A 22900-nucleotide genomic window follows, 5' to 3' on the forward strand; every position below is an offset into this window, starting at 1 on the left:
ATTTCTCTTATCTTAAGCCAACTGGAAAAGGGGCAATTGTTTGATGAGAGAGCCCTTAGTGGCTATTTTATCCTTATTTATCCCCCAAGGTTCCAAGGATCCACGGTGACAGTATATCCAAATCTTATCCCATGATCACATGTGCTACAAAAAGGATAAAGTGGAAGGCAATTGTTTTTGTTGTCAAAAGGTTGGACATCAAGGTAAGGATTGTCCTCTTATGAAGGAATCCAAGAATGCTAAGGTGAATGTAGTGAAATCCATCATAAATACAACTTAAGCATTCACTGAAATGGTTTTTCCATATCTTGTGGCGAAAGTTCAAGAACTTAAATCTTGAGTTTATTGTAAGCAACCAAAGGGGACGACTCGAGAAACGATCCATAAGGGTTCAAATATGAGGGAAAGAGCCTATGAATAAGAGTGCACCCCCTTTTCCAATCGGTTAAGAGTTTTAGGATACTTGGGGTTAAGCGTCCTTGGGTTTAAATAATACTGGGCTGGGTGACCTTCCAGGAAGTCTAAACTCAAGAGCTTATATTTGGTATTAGAGGATTCTTGGGTCTGACTTTGTTGGTTGGCTAGGGGAATCATACCACATGTTGATTGACATCTGTCTGGTCCAATTTGCTCCCGCTGGGCTCAGGTCGACGGGGCTCTCGGGAGAGCTACGAATACCACATGTTGATTGACATCTGTCTGGTCCAATTTGCTCCCGCTGGGCTCAGGTCGACGGGGCTCTCGGGAGAGCTACGAATACCACATGTTGATTGACATCTGTCTGGTCCAATTTGCTCCCGCTGGGCTCAGGTCGACGGGGCTCTCGGGAGAGCTACGGCTCTCAGCTTCCGTTCACGAGGGTGTGAACTTGCAGGGAAGCGTGGTGGATTGTAAGCAACCAAAAGGAACGATTTGAGAAACGATCCATAGGGGTTCAAATATGAGGGAAAGAGCCCATGAATAAGAGTGCAACCCTTTTTTCAATTGGTTAAGGGTCTTGGGATACTTGGGGTTAAGCGTCCTTGGGTTTGAATAGTACTGGGTTGGGTGACCTCCCAGGAAGTCCAAACTCAGGAGCTTACATTCATATCAACTCTATAAAGTTTAATGGTTCTATGTGTAATCAACTTGTGAAGACTAAAGTGGACATTCAAGGTAGTGCAATTAGTATTCTTTCAAAGGGGATATTCAAAGTAGTGCAATTAGTATTCTTTTCAATCTAAGTGTTATATATAACTTTTTGAGTTCTAAGGTGGTGAAAAAACTTGGTTTGCCTATGGAAAAGAGCTCAATAATCTATGAGGTGGTTATAGCATATGGATGTAACACTCATATTTACAATGAATGAGCTCTAAATGTTATTTTGACTATTCAAGGGATTTTTGACCATCCTTTATTCCAGTTTATGTGTTTTGGTCACATAGATGTTATTCTTAGGAAGGAATGGTTTTATAACATGAAGTTAGGGATCGATTGGGAGTATAATATTCTACATATTGAAGTTGGTGGCATTGTGAAACAGATTTTCGAGACAGACAATAGTGATACTCCATTGATTAATGCTTTAGAATTGGTGACATGCACGCATAAGATAACTAACTCTTTTGTGTTGTACCTGTTTCTTTCTAATATAATCATGTTTGATTTGGAGTATATTCATGGGCATAGGGCTTATATGAACTGCATTCAAGAGGAGTTCCATAACATTTTTCAAAATGAATTGCCTTATGGTTTGCCTTCTGAACATGGAATTGGTTTTTGGAACTACTCTTTATCAGTGCCAACAAATTCATACTAATCCCATTAAAGATGAGGAGATTAATAGGTAACTTGTTAATTACCTTTAGAAAGTGTGGTTACGGATAAATAAGTCTCTTTGGGCTGCTCCAATAATGATGATCAAGAAGAAAGATGGTATATAGCATTTTTGTGTGAATTATAGGGGTTGAATATATTCCCAATTCCTCATATTGATAATTTCCTTGATCATCTTCATGGTGTTTGATATTTTTTAAAGATTGATTTAAGGAAAATGTATCATCAGATTTATATCAAGCTGGAAGATGTTCTGAAAACTGCATTCCATATGAAGATGGGTCACTACAAGTTTTTGGTGATGCCATTTGGTTTGACAAATGCTTCTATAATGTTTTAAAGGTTGATGAATCAAATTTTACAGTTTTACAAGGAAAGTTTACAATTGATTATTTTGATGATATTTTGGTGTTCAACTCTTTATGGAGGAACATGAGATGCATATATGAAGTGTTTTGCAACTTTTAAGGGACAATAAGCTTTACTCAAAGTTATCTAAGGGTGACTTTTTCTTAGAGGAGATTGGATATTTTGGGCATTTAATTTCAATGCATGGAATGAGAGTTGATCCCACAAAAGATCCAGGTCATAGTTAATTGGCCTCATGTAAACCTTTATAGTAGTGATATAGGCATTGCTCGTAGTGTTGCTAGATTAATGATCAAATCATTATGATATTTATATTATATTTACGTAGTCGTGAGCAATGTGTTTACAACATTGTTTAGTCAAATAATAATCAACCCCAAAGTGGTTGATAGTGATGCTAGTCTATTTGCAACAAGTAGCATTGAAATAACTTTGATTAAGTTCTCAATAGTGATCTATTATGCTAAGTTTAAATTGGTACTTTAATTATTTGAGAATTGCCCATTGAGTTTTGAGAAGGTTATAGCATTTATTTGTTGTAGTTTGTCGATGGATCAATTAGCACTTAGATTAGATTATTGGATGGAAAAAGTGTGTAATTAAGACATTAATATTGCTAACACTTGTGTTAGTGGAAGTGACATTGTTATATCAAATAATGAGTTGTCCTTAGAAGTTGATTTTTCATGTTAGTTTTTTTCTTGTTAGTGTTTTAGCTTCATACTACATCTTGAAGATGAATGAAAAAGAGTGTTAGTGCAATATGGATATCCGAAGAAATAGTCTTTATAATTGAGTCTTAAGAATTTATTTGCATTTTACAAATGTCAGTCAAAACTATAGGCATGATGTTCAATGTTTAAGCATACTAGTAGGTTATGAGAATTTATGTTGAGGTGAATCTTTGTGAAATTGTAGGTAAAAAGTTGATTAAGTCTTGAAAGTTTGTATTTCTAGACTGAGAGTTATTTTTTTCTAAGATGGAAAATTTTTCTACAAATTTTCTTAAACTTTTCCAATGGCTGATCTATTAATTATTTTGTTTGAAAACCATTTCATTTTTATAAGTCATTGCAAGCTAGTTGAAATGGGTTAGAATTGACTTCTATTGACTTAATCCTTAGTAGTTAATTTGTATGATGTGGTTTGAAAGAGATATTGACTTTCGGGGATAAAGATAATTAAGTTGGATAGAATTTGGTATTGACATAGAAAAGTGGCTATTACACTTTTTTAGAAATGTGATTTTTGTGCCTTTCTTCTATAATGTTATGCTTGGTGGTAAGTAACACCTTACATTTCGTTAAACTTTTATGAGAGTAGTGAGTTATCACTAATTGTTATGAATGTGATTATGAGTATCAAAAGTTACCTCTCAACTAGTCTTTTCAAATATTCTTTCTTTACTTTCACGATGGCAGAAGATCGGTATTACTATTTCTTTTTTCAGCCCCTTTTGTTTAAGTGTTAGTAAATTGGGCTTAGCATCTAAACTTAGTCAGATGAACATAAGGTAGAAACTCCTATGTGTTTCTTGTTGAGCATACTTGGTTTGGCTTTTAATTCTTTTTTGCTCAGTCTTGCACTAATTTGACAACATCTCATATGTATTAAAACTAATCCCTCAATATTGCTAAATGATAGTTTATCGTGCATGCCAAACTCCCTTGTGTTAGTCCCATCTAGTCCCATTGGCTATTTATAGAAAGTGTCTAGATTTGCTAGTTTGGCATATTTATGGAATGTAGAGATTGTCCTAAGTATGATGGTGTTATTCCTGTGTCTAAATTTGCAATCTAGAGCCATTCTATATTTAGTAAATTTCATGATTATCCTAGAAACTAACTCTTAGTAATAAAGGTGAAAGCTCAAAGCATGCATTCCTCAAGGTTTTATATAAGGCCATATAATTGTTTGAAAGGGAAAAAAAAAACTGTTGACATAAGCTTGTTGCATATAAAAAAAAGGCTTGGTTTTTTTCTAAAATACATTCTTGAGAGGTTTATCATAGCATATTGTATAGAATTTATGGATCTTTACTCACACTCTTATTCAAAGAGAGGGAAATATATACAAATGTTTGTGGGTTTTAATGCTGGTAATTTTAACTCTTGCAACCTTTCTTTCAGGGTTTAAGAGTTAAAAGATGCAATAGTTATCCCATTGCATAGCATAACTAAACCACACAACAGAAAGAAAAAAGAGAGAGTGAAGATAATGATCATGAGTTGGAGATAAATACAATGATAGAGGGTGCAACAAATTGGGTGAAAAAGAATGCTTTCTTACTTATTTAAAAAAATTGCAATTCTGTGACTTTCAAGAAATACCCTATATATTTTTAGTTCATAACCCATTAGCATCTTATTGGCCACTAGTTTTTTTGTTTTATCCTTTGATTGTTGCACTAAGCAACATAAAATCATTACTTCCATCCTTGAGATATCTTTTTAGTTCCGTAGCAAAAGCTCTACTTTGCCAAATCTAGAGAGTGTTCACCCTTAGTAAATTTATTTAGCATTTCTTGTTGTAGGTTTTATTTATGGCCTAACCTTGCGACCCTTCCATGGGTCCTTCTTTAGAAATTACTTTCTTGGACTCATAATACTATTGCATTGTTACAGTTTATTATTTTAGGTGTCTTTCCCACTTGGTCACTTTGACTAAGTTATACCACACCATTTGTTCAAATCACTACTTTAAACAAGGAATACCATTCATTAATCCACTAAAGAGTTTTTCCTTGATTATCAATCATAACATATAAACATCTAAATGGGTTTACCAATAGATACTAAATTTACCAAACCTTTAAATTGTTGACCATGACCCCGGGGGCATCCCCCACACTTAGCACAAGCCAAAGGTTGATAACAATTGAGATTTTGTATCCATCTCATTCACCAAGTCCTTAATGCCACTTACACACAAAATATTTTAATTGTGCATCATGACTTTGGGGCATTCTCTTATTTGGCGGTGTACCCAAGTCAGCCTCCTTATTAAGAGTCTATGACCACCGAAAAATGAGTGTTCTCATATTCCAAACTATCACCAAGCCCTAGTAAGTTGGGTCCTTAGTATTTTAAAGTGCTTATATGTTGCAATGATGGATTTCCTAGGTAATGAATATTTTCTATTATGACACTGACCCATTATATTGCAACATAAGCACATTATCCCTTATGGGAGATGACTAACTTTCTTTTTATCCTATTAAGAAGTATCAAAAAGTTAGCTCTCTATTTCAATCATTTACTCAAACTTTTTTTTTAGTTACCTCATAATTATCATATTCTACAATTCATTGTCAGTGTTTCCACACCTCATCTATATTTGGTATACACACTTGAATCCCATGTTTACCAGCTTGGGATATACCAATCCTATTTTCATTGGGGTTTCTTTGGAAAGGGGTTCTTATGAACTAACCAACTTGACCTTAAAGCATTATCCCTTGAAACATTTTGTATCTTCACACCATTGGCTCTATGAATTTATCCTCACCACACATCCTACTTGTGTCTAGATATTTGCCCAGACCAAAGCAATCACTTCTTATGCCAATTATCAATTAGCACTGCTTCATAGTATTTATACACAACTTTTTGCCGAAGTTGCTTTATTCCACAAACACCTTTTCACAACTTTTCACCATCAATAAGATACCCACTATTCTCATACTTAGAACTCATGATCCTCCCAATCTTTCATTAGATATAACATATCTCCATCTAAATGGGATTCCTCCAAGCTTTTGTGACCATCCCTTGACTCTACAAAAACATCTAAAGTTTGGATTTTGTGTAAGTAACTAAATTTTCCATTCCCCTTTAGTCACTTAACCACACTTTTGACCACTTGGAGGAGTTTCACTCACAACCTTCATAAGTCTTATTCCTAATTTAGGGACATACTAGACCCATAAATGGCATCTATACCACTCAGCTTTTGTACTTGGTCCATGTGCTCCACGTATTTAATCCCACAATAGACACTCAAAGGTACCACTAATATATTAGCCCGTCACGCTAAGGCTATATCCATTTAGCTTTGTCTTGTGGGTAATTCAAGACCACTTATTCTATAGACTCGTTTCCCAAAGACTAAGCCATCCATCTATGAGTGGTCATCCCTTGACCACACTTTAGCATCCTTAGGATGCCTGGAGACCCTTCCTTAATATCCCTTCTTTGTTCCCCACTAAGTCCCTTTTTGTCCATAGTCGTGCTTGTTAGCACCACCATTGGGTCAAGGTTCAAAGGCCCAACCAGTAAGTCTCATTGACCTTTAAGACTTCTTTGCCATATGACTGTATCCTTGGTCAGTATACAAGAGGACTACTCTTTTTTTTTTCACAATCCGAGACTTTGAGATGACATTTCGAAACATTGTGGCCCAACACAAGTCTTGTGGGTACTCTCCCCACCTTCTGCCTTTGGGTGCTGTAGCTATGTGGCTAGAGCAAGATTTTGATGAGCCATACTAGGTATCCAAGTAAGTAGTGCCACCCACACTTGGATTGGGAGCACCAACCATTTGATCTTCCAAGGGAGCTAGAGCTCTTAAACACTTCACCAACTCAAACTCGGCCTTGGTCTTGGCCTTGATCTCAATCTTAGCCTTGGTCTTGGTTTTAGTTTTGGTCTTTGTCTCGATCCCCATTTCACACTCCATCTTGAATTCCTTCTCAGGCTCCATCTTGGAGTCCTTCTCACACTCCATCTTGGACTCTTTATTAGACTCCTTTTTGGACTTCATTTCAGACTCCTTCTCAGACTTGATTTCGACACTTCCATATGTCATGACACTTGCCAGATGTTAGTCCCTCTTGTGTACCTTTTTAGAGACTTGTTCACCAATTGCTTCATACTCATTCCTTGAACTTTTTGTTTGGAGTTTTACTCCCACTCTCAACTTTCCAAGTTAAAACTTTTGGTCCAAAATATTACGTTTGTTGGACTTCCACTTCGACCACTACTATGTGGCACCCTTTTGCCTCCACTTTGGGGTTTAGGGATTTGTGTCTCACACTTTACTAATCTGATATTTTATAAGGTTCTAGCTTCATGGTTACTTTTGAGGTGCCACCACACTTAAATACAACTTTTTATATTCACATCATATTCACAATGACTGTCTTTGCAAATGTTATTCTGACACTTCATTATCCTTTATTCTATGTGGGTTATGTGGGCACTTTAGAACTATGCTTCCATATGATGAGAACATCTATTCATCCTTTGAATACACCCCCCAACTCCTAGTTGTTCTAGCCTTTATTAAGAGTGGCCCTAGATACTATTTCAAGGACATATGTCCTTATCTGTATTTGACCTCTTATAGTCATTAACTCTAATATTAAATTCATGAGCACCATCCTTAACCATATGAGGATAATCTTGTGACTCTTTTATTGTTTTGAAGTTTTTATCTTTCCCATAATCCCAACTATAGTTGTTTACCACAACCACATTACCCAGTTTGCTTAGTCAAATACTTATATAGATCACATTCTCAACTCTCTAAAGGAAATCTTTTACTATTCCTAAGACCCCAAAATCATTCTCTTATTGGCCCTTTTCTATCCACAACATTACTCACATGTTTGCATATGAACTCAAGTTGAGAGTCATGCTACTCCTCAAGGATAAACACACCTTAAGACCTTCTGATGCTAATATTAAATGGTGATATACTTAACAACTAATAAAAGTTAAAATAAAGAACAGCTCCAATACCAAGTTGTAAGTGACTAAATTTTTTATTCTACTTTTTAGAGGAGTTTCACTCACAACCTTCATAAATCCTATTTGCAACTTGGGGACATGCTAGCCTCGTGAATGGCATCTATGCCATCTAGCCTTTGCATTTGGTCCAAGTGCTTCAAGTGTCCGATCCCATAACAGATACCCCAAAAGTATCACTGATATTTCAGCCCATTACACTAAGGCCATATCCATTTACCCTTATCTCATTGATACTCTAGGACCACTTGTGCCATAATCCCATCTCTCAAAGACTGAGCTATATGTCCATGAGTGGTCATTCTAGGACCACACCTTTACATCCTTAGGATGTTCAAAGACATGGGGAGCACCCTATCCCTTCTTTAAACCCCTCCAAGTCCCTCTTCATCCACAGCTATGCTTGCCAACACCGCCACTCAACCAAAGCTTAAAGGCTCGACCACTAATTCTCACTATCCTTTGACTTCTTCACCACATGATCATGCCTTTAGTCACTATGCAAGAAGACTGCTCTTCTTCCTTTCTATAATCTAGGACTTTGGGATAACCTTTCAAAACACTATGGCCTTATATGAGCTTTGTGGTACTCTCCCTACCTTCCACCTTTAGGTGCCCTAGCCATATGGCTAATTTGAGGTTCCAATGAGCCATGCTAAGTATCTAAGTAGGTAGTGCCACCTATACTTGGACTAAGAGCATTGAGCATTTGATTTCCCGAGAAAACTAAAGTTGGCTCTTGAACATTTCACCAAGTTATCTCATTTATCTATTTGTATTCACTTTAGTCTTGGACTCCTTAATGGTTATATCATCACCTAACATATGGGTATAGCCTTCCTAGGTCACACTAGCCTTTCCTAGCTAAACTCCAAACTTATTCCATTAGAGTTCAACCCCCATACTCTCACTACTATACTTTTGGAACCCCCCACAACCTAACATCCTTTGGTAAAACAAAACTTGATCATGGGACTTCTAAATTCCAAACTTTAGGTGCATCTCTTGCCTGGAGACCCCAGAAGAGAACACTATGACCTAATGGTTGGGTATAAGTACCCTTATTCCCCCACTTTTGTCCCAAAGGGAAGGCCCAACCCCCTAGGAAGGAGCGAGGACCAATGAGCCATATGGTATTTAAATGGGGCACTAGTCCACATAAGCTAGGAGCACCACAATTGATTTCCCTTCAAGGAGTGGGAGCTACTCTTGAGTGTTTCCTTGGGTGGCCTCTTTACCACCATTTGACCTATATTAATAATCAGACTTAGTCTTGGACTTAATCTTATATTTAGCTTTAGACTCAGACTCCAACTCAGTCTCGGACCCAATCTTGGATCTTGGACCTTAGTCTCAGACTTAGTCTTGAATTTGGTCTTGGAGTCTGTCTCGGACTCGATCTTGAATTTAGTCTTATCTAATGAACTCTTTATTATTTCAGTCGTCATTTCAAGGATCCTTTAGCTTGCAATACCTTGAGGAGTTGATTCCTTATATTGATTTTTGTTGGACAAGTATATAACTCAATGATGAAAGTTTCATATTTTGGTCTTGTGAAGGCAAGTTGAAAAGTGATTGTTGATTGCTTTGCAACTAGTGATTGTTTGTAATCTTCATTAAGGATTTGACACTTGTTTCACTCAATGATGATTTAGCAATGATAAGTTTGTTTTACCAAATGGTATTGTGAAGGATTGTATCGTTATCTTTACATGGTTTTCTATATTGGCATGATAATTCTACCTATATCAATATCATTTGGTTATGTTTAATCTGTGGTATTAGATTCTATTGAGTTTTGGTGATTCACTCCTTAATGGAGTGTTATTTATAGTTAAGTATTGTTAAAAGATTGGTTTTGGATACTAAACAAAGTATCTTCAACTTTGGTTAATTTGGTTGTTAAAGAGCTTTGAATGGTAATTCACTTTTTCTTTCTTCTAGTTTTATTTTGGTATTTATGGCATTGAAATGATGCTTTGTTGTTGATATTATTAATATTCAGATTAAAATGGAATAAGATGTCTCTCCATAAGATTAATATTAAATTTTATTAGTCTCAATGCAAATAATATTAATGATTTACCTATGTGAGGTCCAAGTGTACAACTATGATGCCATATACTAATCTTAGTGTAGTAGGATTTTGGTAGTTGTTGGATTGGTTTCAATTTAGACCATTCACTCCTATATATAAACTAAAGTTTTTGGGTTAATTGATATGCACATTTTTTGTATTCCCTTTCTATATTCCATACACTCACATTGGTGGAGGTGAGGGGCACCTTTGATTATCCCTGAGGAGTGCTTGGACTTGGGATTTTGGTTTAGCTCTAACTTTTGCATTGTCTAGATCTACCTTTTTCATTTCCTTTCTTTTATTCTTTTCTTTCAGGATTTTGGTTTAGATCTAGCTTTTGCATTATCTAGATTTCTCTTTCCTTCTAGCTTTTTTTCATATCTTTTCTTTTACTCTTTCCTTTTCATTCATCTTCATAGCAGATAAGTAGTCTCTTTTTCCTTTGACTCTGGAGTAATAGTTGGTACAATTGTTTGATGCTATGTGATTGCAATTGAACAACCAAACTCAGTTGATGGTAGCATTCTCGGCATGTGGTATAACTCCTCTTGCTCTTGGTGCCAATCCTCGCATTTGGCCGAAGTTCTTTCACAAGAATCCTGAGGATGATATATACCATTGGTTCAATCACTTCATGGTGATTGCCACATATCATTTTTAAGATGATGCTCAACGTTTGCATGAGTTTCCTATGTGTCTTCAAGAGATGGCATTGCAGTGGTACAATAGTTTGAGCGCAACCACTCGTGGGGATTGGAGTGTTCTTCTGAACGTTTTCAAATGCACATTCGGATATGCCGACGATTGTGATGATGCTTTCCAACAATTGTATCATCTTCATTAAGGGCCATCTGATTTGGTGATGCAATTTAGTGTTTGTTTCCAAAGCCTCTTGCTTCGTGTGGAGCCAAATATGTCGGAGCGGATCATGTTAGGAATGTTGTGGCCAGCACTTTGTCAAGATCTTGTCAATCTTGTGTATGCACTTGCTCCCACCACCCTTAACAATGCTCCTCGCTTGGCATAACATTATAAAACATCACCTCTTCCATTTCTTGCTGCACGTTCTTCAACTCCACTTCCTATGGGTGATAGTCCTATTTCAATGAAGGTTGATGCTGCTATTGCTTGAGTCTAAGGACAAGGGTGAGGACGTGGTCATGGCTGTGATGTTCGCTGCTGGGTGTATGATGACGTTGGTCACACTTATCAGTGTTATCGGCATTTTCCAAATTGGCGGCCACCATTTCCTGAGTGGAGACCTTGGCGTCAACAACGTCCTATTGGTGTTATTGCAGCAAAAGGTCTGGACACCAAGATACATCTGGGAAACGAAGAGTCACGCGAGTAACTAAGGGACCTTGTGCGAATAAGTTAGTGACCCCTCCATCTTTCTTTCGAGAGTATTATCAAGGGGTTCACTCGCCACCAGTTCATCCAGTGTTTACTTTCTAAGCTTATTTTTATAACAAGTGGTCTCCTATTATTCTCTCCATGCTAGTTTATATAGGTTCGAGTTTATCTTCTATTGCTTAACCCATTGCCACACGTTGTTGTCTACACTTGTGTCGTGCAGTGGAGCCAGTTTTCATTCTTTATGTCAACAGTTGTATACATGCATGTGCACAAGATGAGGCGGACCTAGTTGTGCATGTGGGTGATCTCGAGCTTGGGTTGCAATTATCGTAGGTGGTTCCGAGTCAAGCTTTTAACCTCATCCTTGGTATGGATTGGTTGCAACACAACATGCCAAGTGTGACTTTGAGGCCTCTCTCTTTTGTCTCATACTTCTTTATATTTTATCCATTCCTCTCACTTCTATACATTTTTGTCCCTCTGCTTCTACCTCTACTTCCATTACTTTTGTCCCTCCACTACTTCCTCCTATGTTTCTGTCTTGTTCCGCTCTTCCCTTTTTCAATCCCTTCAATAGTCTTTGTGTTGTAGCGGTTAACCGATTCATGAAAGAGTATTCCGATCTCTTTAAATTTGACTTATCATCTGGGGCCAAGATTGCCACACGTCATCCAATTCCAACTGGGGATGCTCAAAAAATCAAGGTTTCTATTCGTCATCGGTCACCCAAAATGCTTTATTTCGTTAAAGTGGGACTTATTCAGTAAAGTGGGACATTAATTAGCATGTGTCCACATGCCATTTCCTAGTACTTAATTAATATTTATTAATATTTCTATCAGTTTTTTAATTTATTTTTTTATATTTCACAATATTATAACACAAAATCATATGAAAAGTTTTTAATTTATAAATTATAAAGTTAAAACTTCAATTTTTTATTGTTGTTATAAAAATGGCATGTGGCCACACACCATAAGTGGGATAATGAAAAGTCCCACTTTAACGAAATAAAGCATCAAAGAGATCAAGATTTTACGTGAAAATGTCAAAGAGATGTTAGAGAAGGGTGTTATTCGGAAGTCATGAAGTCCTTAGGCATGTGAACCTCATTTTGTGATGAAGCCTAATGGGAGTATTTATTTCATCATCAACTATTATCCGTTAAACAAAGTGACAATCCCAAATGAGTACCCTCTTCCTCACACTGCTGATCTCTTGGATCGTCTAAGGTGAAGTCATTGGTTCACCAAGCTAGATCTTGCTTTTGGGTACTGGCAAATACTGATAGCTAAAGAAAATATTCCTAATACTACTCTTTATACACTATTTGGTTTATATAAGTTCTTAGTGATGCCGTTTGGTTTGAACAATGCTTCAGCAACTTTTTAGTGGATGATGGACGAGATTCTTTGTGATATGGCAAAGGTGACTGTTGACTTCATTGATGATGTCTTAACCCACTTGGAGGGGACATGGGAGGAGCACGTCCATGATGTTTGTAAAGTGTTGGATCAGCTACAAGACATTGGTTTAAAGCTGAAGCAGTCGAAGTGCATGTTTGGGTCCAAAGACAAGGGTTTGCAAATTGATCTTGACAAACTTATGGCTATTGTAAAGTTCCCTACTCCAAAGTGTGTAAATGATATGCAGCGCTTCTTGGGTAAGGTGCAATATCTCAGTCATTTTGTGGATCATCTTTCTGATTGCATTGCACTATTGCAAGCATTGCGGAAGTCATCAACGTCATCTTTCATCTAGTCTCCAGATTGTGAGCGGGCATTCATGGATCTCAAAGAGCTATTGATGACTCCTCCGGTTTTGGCATATCCTAACTACACTCGACCTTTCATTTTGAACATGGATGCTTTTTGTATTAGTCTTGGAAGTGTGTTGATACAAGAGAGCCTAAGTATGTTTGGTCAGCATAATTTTATTGCATATATAAGCTGTATATTACAACTAAGCAGAGGTGAACTACTCCATGACAAAGAAGGAGTGTTTAGCAGCAATCTAGGGTTTCAAGAAACTTCATGCATATTTACATGGTTCTCGGACATTACTAGAAGGTGATTATATTATTGTTACTTCATGTGGTGCACTTTATCTCTCTCCCCTTAAGCCAACTGGAAAAGGGGCAATTGTTTGCTAAGAGAGCCCTTGATGGCTATTTTATCCCCATTTATTCCCCAAGGTTCCACAAATCCACGGTGACAGTATATCTAAATCTCATCCTATGATCACATATGCTACACTTCATTATTGAAGCGAAAGAACTTAGTTAGTCATATTGCTCGGTGGGCTTTAAAGCTCAGATATATGATTTTGATGTTATTTATCGCCTAGGGAGTTCTATGGCTGATGCTAATGCCCTTTCTTGAGCTTCTTTTCCTTCTCCACTCTCTTCTTATGTTTCTGACGAGCTTATTATTCTAGCATTTGTGAATTTTCTAAACGAGGATTTTGTGCCATCGACCACAAGGTGCAGAACAAAATCCACCTTCTCTTAATGAGGTCTGCGAAGCTCAAAAAATTGAGCTATGGATTCGAAGGCTTTGAGATGGGTTTGAGAATCCTATATCACTTGCTGATGACTTGCCATTCTGGTATTTACATCCTCAATATCGCCTTGAAGATGGCCTTCTTTATTTTGTGAGGATGGATCCTAATGATCATTTATAGCTGGTGGTGCCTTTTGTCTTTATTCCACAATTTCTCTATGCCTACCATGATTTTCCTATTCTAAGCGGGTATATGGGACATCATTGTGTGATTGAGAAGCTATGCAAGTCTTTCTATTAGCCGGAGATGTGACATGATATTATCTAGTATGTGCGTAGTTGCGTTTGGTGCCAAGCTTGTAATACTCCCCCTCGTGTTGTGAAAGGACAATTGGAGTCAATTGCAATTTCCCATTTGTTTGAGTTGGTGGCATTTGATTTTATAGGATCTTTTCCACAATCAACTACCGGCAATGAATATGTTATTATTGCTTCTAACTATTTGACTTGTTGGGTGGAAGTTGGTGCTCTTGCTAATGCCTCTGCAATTACTGTTGGATACTTCCTCTTCAATCAAGTGGTGTTCTAACATTCTTGTCCGGAGCAGATTCTTTCAGATAATGGTCCCACATTTATGGCTGAAACATTTCATGTTTTGACGTCTCGATTGGGGATGCGCCACACTTTCACAAGTGCTTACCATCCACAGTCAGACGGTTTAGTGGAATAGCTCATTTGGACATTCAAATAAATAATCGCAAAGTACGTGAACTTTCAGCATTCAGATTGGGATAGTTATTTGCCGTCTCTTCGGTATGCATATGTCACAAGGGTGCAAAGTTCTGTCATGATCTAATATTACTAAAAGAGCTGGATTTACCTTTGCAATTGCCACAAGCTGCCAATGTTAGGTTATAGGATCAGTATTTGACGAGCATTCTTCCACTTGTCCAAGCAAAGTCTACCAAACACTTAGGCTATGTACAAGTGGGACAACAATAGCACTACAACTACTATCATTGTTCACCTGTGAAGTACAAAATGGATGATTTGGTATTAGTTTGTTTTTCCCATTTTACAATATGTGGTTTATCTAAGGGGCTCCTTGCTCAGTGGAAAGGATTGTATCATATGTTGTGGCAAATTGGACCACAAGTTTATAAGGTTCGGCATGATGTCCAATAGGTTGATCTTTCAGAAATTGTGCATTTGCAACTGTTAAAACACTTCATACAAAAGGATCAGAAACAATTGGTACTACCTATAAATCTACCAATGCCTCTTCTTAACGTCCCTCTAGATCCTAGCCCATCTACAAGAGAACTCTAATGGTCTTCCATTATTCTAAGAGGAGGGGATGATGTGAGGTCCAAGTGTACAACTACGATGCCATATACTAATTTTAGCATAGTGGGATTTTGGTAGTTGTCAAATTAATTTCAATCTGAACCACTCACTCTTATATATAAACTAAGGTTTTTGAATTAATTGATATATACATTTTTTGTATTCCCTTTCCATATTCTATGCACTCACACCTATAACTTTGTATTATTAATATTTGTGCATTTATTAGTTAGCAATTATATATTAACATTCTAATGAATTGAGTGTTAAATTTGAAGTAGTTGTATTCTAGACAAGATTGTTTATTAGAAATTAAATTTTAATTTTTCATTAAAAAGTGAAGTTTCTTAATGAAAAATATGTCTGCATCAATCTAAAATCCAACCACAATAAAGTTATGCTCTACAAATAATTACTAAATGATCTTTCATAAATCCATCTTTAACAAAATATAACTCAACACTCACACACTTGGAATACAAAAAAAAATGCAAAATTGCAAACCTTTTCTCTCTCCAAAAGATTGCACACCCATCCAGTGGCAGTGCCAATTCGACACTGATGGTTTCAGTACAAAAGAAGAGGGAACATACCTTGAACATCCTGGCATATCCTCTCTTCACTAGCTCGCCTTGCAAATCTGCAAAGCGATCGACCTCCTGAAAACATCATCAGTATAAACATGCTACAAGCATAAAAACAAAACAAAGTTCTTTTAACAGTACCTGCAAACAAAGAATGTCCGGTGACCAGTACTCGATTTCTTGCACCTAGCGCACTTTTCTCCAGTCCCATTTGACATAGCGCATTGGGATGTGATAGTAGAGCTCACGATAATGCTCCCGAGCATTGTCGGCGGCTAGAATGTTGTACGAGAGAAATCTGGAAGGAAAAAGATCCAAAAAAATGAGAAAAGAAAGGGAGAGAAAGAACAACGAAAGAATTACCTCGAAAGGTGCTTTAGAATGGAGCCAGCGTCGAGTATCATCCTGCCTCACAAACCTCCCACCTTACCAATTCCTATTGTCTCTTTGGTTCCACGATCTCTTGGGTTGAAAGGCCGCCCTTGCTCCAGTTCCAGGCCCTTGAGAAGTCCTGCGCGTTCCATCGCCAATATATCGGGGGCTGTTTAGTGGCGCCTGTGGAAACTCGCGAGGAAAATCGTGCCAGCTCTGGTTTTGATTCCTCCACTGCTGCTGCTGCTGCTGCTGGTACTGCTGCTGCCGCTGGTACTGCTGCCAGAATGGATGATTCGCATTCCTCCACTCGGATTGCTGTTGCTGCTGCTGCTGCCACATTGCTGCGGGATTCGCCGCCAAACCCTCTTCCAAGATAGACGAGTCTTCCCCGACGCTACATTCCAAGAGCCCTAGCGATGGATCGGAGCCGCGACGCCATGGCAACTGCGAGATCCTGGCTTGGAAAGAAGGCGCAAATTGGAGCTAGCAAAAGCGAATGGCGTCGAGTGTACCTTGGGCGTGGGCGCTGCGGTGGGGCGGCCTGGCGCAGAGAGACTAGATAGAGGCGCCCGTCCCAATTAAGGGCAAAGGATTTTGGGTTTGCCACGTATGACGCAACACATTGCCAGGGTGGCAGACACATCGAATGTTAAACGTGCTGTTAAACCACGAATTATTAAAATCGCAATGTCAATGTCTATACAAAGATTTTTTACACGGCATTTGCGTCGAGCACGCATCTCAAACACTTCCCCTCCTCCATAAGAGTCACAGCGTCGTTAACTTTGGCCAATGGAAGCTTGTGTGTGATAAAATCATCGAGGTTTAGCTCCTAGATCGATCATGAATACTTAGCCCAAACCATGTAAACCATATAAACGATCAAATGTTACCTTGTTCATGTACTTTTCCACTAGTTGATTGAGCTCCGACCTTCCTTTGTAGCCCCCAAACCACGTTCCCGTGAGCCAGCGTCCAAAGAGGAAATTTTTGGGACTCACGGTCAGGACTTTGGTGCTTTCGTCTAAACCCGCCGCAACAGTGACTCCCCAGCCCTGTTATAGACAAAAACCATAGAAAGCTACGTGGGATCTACTAACATCTCTGCAAATTCACCTCATGAGCGCTCTCCACAGCATCACGAATGAGATTTACATTCCCAACGCACTCGATGGTGTAATCAGCTCCTCCATTGGTCATTTCTCGAATCACCTTAAAAGTTTTGATGAGCTTTTTGTAGCGAGAAAGACATATAGGTTAACGCAAATTACCTCTTGCACTGGTTTGTCATGGTCTTTTGGATTGATCGCATCCGTCAAGCCAAACTTCGCCTTTCCTATATTGCATGGTGAAAAAACAATCTGATATTTCCGCTGCAATACCTTCTTCCAGCTTTGAAGGATTTATATCTATGCCAATAATGCGCGAGGCACCAGCAATCTTAGCACCTTGTGCAGCCTACACAAACAAAACATGACTCGTTTGAAAACCAAAGCCTCAAAAATGACCATTCACTTACAGCAAATCCAATAGTTCCGAGACCAAAAATTGCTACTGTGGATCCTTTCTCTACTTTCGCAGCTTTTGTCGCAGCACCAACACCTGAAAGAAAAAAAATAAAAAACTTCACTGCCTAGAAACAAAAGCTAAAACTTCCAAGAGTTACCTGTAGTGACACCACAGCTGAGTAGACAAATCTTCTCGAGAGGAGCGTCCTTATTTACAACACAAATGCAAGCTTGATCCACAACAGTGTACTGGCTAAAGGTTGAAGTTCCCAAAAAGTGGTATATAGTCTTGCCATCCTCTGTAAGAAATCTGCTCTTACCGTCGCTCACCATCACCCCTCTCTCCGGATCGATTCCATACTTTTGGCAAACGTTGGTCTTCCCGGATTTGCAGTAGTCACACTCTTTGCACTCTCCCGTGAACAGTGTGAGTGCGTGATCTCCTGGTTGAACACCCTTCACATCTTTGCCTATGCTCTCAACAATTCTAGACCAAAAAAAAACCCTCCAAGTTCAAGGAAATCTCGAGAGTTTCGACAGAGTAGACTCACCCAGCTGCTTCGTGACCGAAAATGCGAGGGAATATGTTGCCCTGATTGAGAAGAGGCAAGATCAAAAAAGGGAGGAGAAAAGGAAACTTAGCTTACATTCTTCCAGAGGGTGATGTCTGTGCGGCACAGAGAGGTGTGGACGATTTTAAGACGAACTTCGGTCGATCCCGGTGGCGCAACCTGGATCTTCTCGATGACCATCGGCTTCCCAGCTCCATGAGCCACAGCAGCTTTGCAAATGGAAAGGAAAGAAGAGTGTCAAGGATCAAAAAGGAAATCGAAGACCGTTACCATAGCAAGCGATCATCTTTCCTTCGCTTTCCATGGCGTGCTTGTATTTCGAATGAACAGAACGATGAACTTTTTTGATAGAGCCACCACGACACCACCACTGCCCATTTAACAGACCATGCACATTGACACGTTGCCTCATTTAATTAAGTAACACTTGGCCTATCTATGATTAATTATACGTTTAAAACCCTTGCCTCACACAATGCCTAAACCCTAAACCCTCAGCTGCGTCTTCTGATCACCAGGAAGATCGGGACCTTGGAGCCGGGGCTCTGGAAGTAGGGGTCCTTGTAGGAGAGGAGCTCGGGTAGCGTCGGCACTGGCCGATGTCGAGGATGAAGCGCGAGCATGGGCGATTCGTCAGGTACTTCCCCTCATCGGGCTCGAGCTGGTAGAGATCGGCATGGAAGGCTTCCATGGCGGGGAGCTTGGCGAGATGGGCAAATGGAATGTAGAGTAGTCCCCACGTCCTGCGCCGCAGAGGCTCCATCCCATCCCTCCTGGACATAAATCTATCCCTCACGTAGCCGGCGACGAACGATTCCGCTCCACAGCGATGACCTTGCCCGCGGGACGCATGCACGACACCCCTAGCTTCCATCTCGAGGTAGCGGTTGAGCTTGGCGACGGTCCAGCGCTTACCCACGGTGCACTCCTCGCGGTTGTTCCACTCCGCTTTGCGCTCCACTGCCTCGAGCGCGAGCGCAAACACGGCTTCAAACGATCGCGGCATCGTTTACGAGTTTTGTAACAGTTTCCCATCAAAGGCCTGGCTAAGGATCCCTCTATTAGCTATAGAGATTTCCAGTTGTTAGTCGCGATTGGCCCCAAGAATGGACAGGTAAATGGACATGAAACTTTTCTTCCTTCACTAACTCGGTCACGAGGATTATCGTAATCACTGCATCCTTTATTCTTGTAAGCGTTACTTCCAAATTCATGGTTAGTAACTTGCTTGTTGCAGGAAGCAGCGGAGCCCTTCGATCATAGCAACGACTGCCCAAGCTGACGGGTGTTCGCAGTTCGTTACAAAAATTGTGTGCTCTTGGTGTTTCTCATATTCCGAAAACACGTCACACCTGCAGGAACTTGGAGCCGATGGCAGTCACCTCTCAGGTGTTGCGACTGACGTGATAAAACCATGCCAAGGTCGGTTTCGGAGGTTCTGTCAGTATTTATTACCTGGCGTTTACAAATTCAGGGTTGTCGGTGACCGCTCGGTTCAATCTCTAGAGCCTGGTGCAGCTGCTTGCTTCAACGTAATTGGCTCCTTATCCTGGAGGGGCTTATTCAACAAACAATGATCAAGCTACCATAGCATGCAATTTACATTTGTTTTTTATATACTAACTCTGTTTGTTGTTCAGTCTTCGCAGCTCAGGACTTGCATTCTTTCTTAAGGACACAGGCCTCGACACGGACATCGTCAGCTTCTAGATTCTGTTGCCATCGCAAAATGATTCTTGGTACACATTTGGTTCGTATTTATCCACATATCTATGTTTCATACCTTAGAGAATCCTACGTCTGAGGAGCTGCTGCTTCCATGTGTACCGCAACAAGCGTGCTTGTGTATGAGAGTCTTTGTTTCACGGTACAGCGATATGAAACAATAATTCTTTGTTCATGTGTTCAAGATTTTACGTACATCATCACCGAAGGCTGGAGAATCCACACCTAGATCATCAACAGCGGCCTAGGCAAGGATTTCCATCTCGTCCAAATGTATGCAAATGCGGAAGAGGCCAGGGCGGTCTCTTGACGAGGCCATTGTCCACGATCATGATGCTCCAGTAGAAAACGTTTGGAGACTCCATCCTCTCGAAGAGCTCTCGAGTTCTACCACTGGACGAAGCTCGAGATGGCGGTGCTCCTCAATCTCGTCAGCGCTTGCTCGAGCCTGGGCTCGCTCGGCTGGACCATGGAAAGCTCAGATCCGAGCTCGGATCATGTACCGCAAGGCGGCCGGAAGCCTCGGCGACACGAAGAAGTTCTTCCAGGACATGGCTGGCGACCAGAGCGTCGTCTCGTGGACGGCTTGATCTCCGGTTTTGCTCGTACCCCCTCTGCCACCATCTTCCGGAAGAAATCCAGCGCAAGGTCCTCACGGCCGTGGTGAGCAACTTTCATGAGCATACTCAGGCGTTTCAAGGCCAAGGGACTGGAGAAGAAGATGGTGCTTGCGATCTCATCAACATGTATCGAGGAGTCTTGGAGGAGATGAGGCACTGGACTGGACGGCTATCATACTCGGTTCGCGCATCTCGTGGCTGCGTCACAGGGTGGCCAGCCTCTGCGACCGAGAGTCGCAGACGGGGCACTGCAGGCCACCAAAAGCTTGGCAAATTACCTATAAAACCTCAGTCCTTTTGAGGCTCATGGGTTTTAAGATGCCGCGCCAATCCTTCGAGGCTGTGCTCTATCGGGCGCTCGAGGCAGCGGAGCGCAAGGCGGAGCACGACGACGACCTCGACTGGGAGGCATGGAACAAGCGCAAGGAGTGTCTGGTAGGCACGGGCTGGAGCATGGACAAGCTCCTGGTCTACCGCGAGCGATGGAAGCTAGGGGCGTCGTGTATCGTGCGCCCCATCGGCAGGGTGATTGCAGTGGAGCGCAAGCACCAATCCTTCGTCGCGGCGTACGTGAGCAGGCGCATGGAGCGACCGGCGCCGTGGGTGTGGACGGTGCAGCGCAAGCGATTCGCCTATCCTCCCACTGGAAGCATCAAGTACGTGACCGTCCAAGCCCACCACGAGGACCTCTACCGGCTCGAGCCCAACGATGGCAAGGACTTGACCACTCGCCCATGCCCGCGATTCATCCTCGACGTCGGACAGTGCCAGACGCTGCCCGAGCTCCTCTCCTACAAGGACGCCTACTTCCATAGCCCCGGCTCCAAGGTCCAGACCTTCGTGGCGCTCAAGTGCTACCTCAAGTCGCAGATGAGGCAGATGGTTGCTGTGGTTTTCGAGCGAGACGAAGTTGATGGCAGCAGCGTCACTGCCAGGAGTGCCGTCTCGTTTGGGGAGGAGGCGCTGAATCCCGTGACTGTGGGGTGGCTGGAAGAGCAGGGAATTTCGGTGGGCGGGGTCGGGCATGGCGGGATTGCGTGCGACAGCGAGGGCATCCCAGGGTACCAGATCAAAGTTGACACCACCAGAGTGCTCGAGGGTGCTGGCGACGATGCGGACGCCATTCGGAATCACTGTGGCGACTACTTCACGTTTGATCTCTACGCCATCAAGTGTGAGCTCCTCACAACTAGATAGTCTAGACGTGTCTTTTCATCTCTGCTTAATCTCTTACTCATACCCGTGTTTTGCTTGTAAGCTATTATCTATGTATCTTTCATACTCCTCTCTTGCCGCCAAGACATGAACGAAGGACATACTCTCTCGATTCAGAATAAAAGGCGTTGCGAATGAATTGGATTGCAAACAAGCTTGGCTCTGCCGAGTCGCTTCGAGCTGAAGCCGTGAAAAGCGAAAAGAAAAGACGTAGACCGAGTTCGGTGGACTGCTCTCTGAATCCGGTAAAGATCGAACCGATACACCGCAGGGGGTGCAGCATTGCCGAAGATCCACTGCGACAAGATAGGAACCGAATATATCGCCATCCCGGGTTGGGAGCACACGGGATCCCTGACCTCAATCCCGGACCAGCTGTTGGGGTTTCTGGGCTTGAAGCCGTGAAACTCCAAGGTCTGGTCCGCCCTGGTCTTCTCCACAAGATATGTGGCATTTGGGCCGAAGGAGTAGCCGTGAAACGGTTCGGCCAGGCCAAGAGCATCTTTTCGGTAGAAGACGCAGACCATTCTATCCGGGCAGTGATCCCAGACTTTAATGCCCATGGAGAATCGATTCACATCGGTCAAGCAGGCTCTCGAGGCTTTCGGAGTTGGCGATCTCGGCGATTCCACGGGGGGAGAGTGCCCTCTGCCCATTCGGCTGGCGAGGGAAGAACAGAACATCCGGTTCTTTGCGGGTGGCGTTGAACCAGGACGCTTCCAGTGCCACGCCGAGGTCATTCGTGAGGATCTCAAAGTCGCGGGTGAGGCGCCGGGCGATATCCTCATGGAGCTGGTCAGGCATTTCGAAGCGCGCTCAACTCCTGGCCAAGCTGAAAAAACCAGTGATGGATGGCGGGACTTTTAGCGCTCTGCCGGCGACTGGATCCGGACTGGATGGTATCGTAGCAATCCGCCGGGCCTTGGAAACAATGAGAGACGCCTCCGGAGTTCCAAGCTTCGAGACCGCTGCACGGAGAAGCGATGAAAGGCGGCCAGGCTCCGCGGTGATCCGGTAGCTCGAATCCGGCCTATCGCGCCATGGATATCTGGACTCGCCAAGCCTTGAAAAACGCCTCCGGAGTTC

At 41.4% G+C, this 22900-nt stretch overlaps 1 protein-coding gene and 2 long non-coding RNA genes across 4 annotated transcripts; 1 reads left to right on the forward strand and 2 right to left on the reverse strand.

Annotated features, from left to right (window-relative positions):
- Window positions 1–15616: 15616 nt before the first annotated feature.
- On the reverse strand, window positions 15617–16740 carry LOC112345811. 2 transcript variants are annotated; one of them, XR_002992177.1, is made up of 4 exons: window positions 16687–16740; window positions 16163–16628; window positions 15941–16097; window positions 15617–15874 (listed from the first exon to the last, which is right to left on the reverse strand). It is a non-coding gene; the product is annotated as an uncharacterized LOC112345811 (long non-coding RNA). The 2 variants fall into 2 exon arrangements; XR_002992176.1 differs by having other exon boundaries at window positions 16163–16740.
- Window positions 16741–16821: 81 nt separating this feature from the next.
- Window positions 16822–18609, reverse strand: LOC9650547 (alcohol dehydrogenase 1). Its single transcript, XM_002968560.2, has 10 exons — window positions 18525–18609; window positions 18330–18463; window positions 18234–18274; window positions 17841–18169; window positions 17694–17776; window positions 17557–17632; window positions 17446–17510; window positions 17291–17386; window positions 17068–17229; window positions 16822–17006 (listed from the first exon to the last, which is right to left on the reverse strand). Exons 1-10 carry the CDS (start codon window positions 18556–18558, stop codon window positions 16887–16889), a joined length of 1140 nt encoding a protein of 379 aa, XP_002968606.2. The 5' UTR covers window positions 18559–18609; the 3' UTR covers window positions 16822–16886.
- Window positions 18610–19736: 1127 nt separating this feature from the next.
- On the forward strand, window positions 19737–20152 carry LOC112345845. Its single transcript, XR_002992187.1, has 2 exons — window positions 19737–19993; window positions 20043–20152. It is a non-coding gene; the product is annotated as an uncharacterized LOC112345845 (long non-coding RNA).
- The last annotated feature ends 2748 nt before the right edge of the window (window positions 20153–22900 follow it).

This window comes from Selaginella moellendorffii, unplaced genomic scaffold (genome assembly GCF_000143415.4).
Source record: "Selaginella moellendorffii unplaced genomic scaffold, v1.0 SELMOscaffold_10, whole genome shotgun sequence".
Taxonomy (NCBI): domain Eukaryota; kingdom Viridiplantae; phylum Streptophyta; class Lycopodiopsida; order Selaginellales; family Selaginellaceae; genus Selaginella; species Selaginella moellendorffii.

What these genes read in the sequence shown, in the direction of transcription:
- LOC9650547 (XM_002968560.2), bottom strand. Translation starts at nt 18,558, where the DNA reads ATGGAAAGCGAAGGAAAGATGATCGCTTGCTATG. An exon ending in ATGACAAACCAGTGCAAGAG is followed by an intron (nt 17,387 to 17,445) that starts GTAATTTGCGTT and finishes AAAACTTTTAAG; the next exon opens with GTGATTCGAGAAATGACCAA. An exon ending in CTGTGGAGAGCGCTCATGAG is followed by an intron (nt 17,230 to 17,290) that starts GTGAATTTGCAG and finishes TGTCTATAACAG; the next exon opens with GGCTGGGGAGTCACTGTTGC.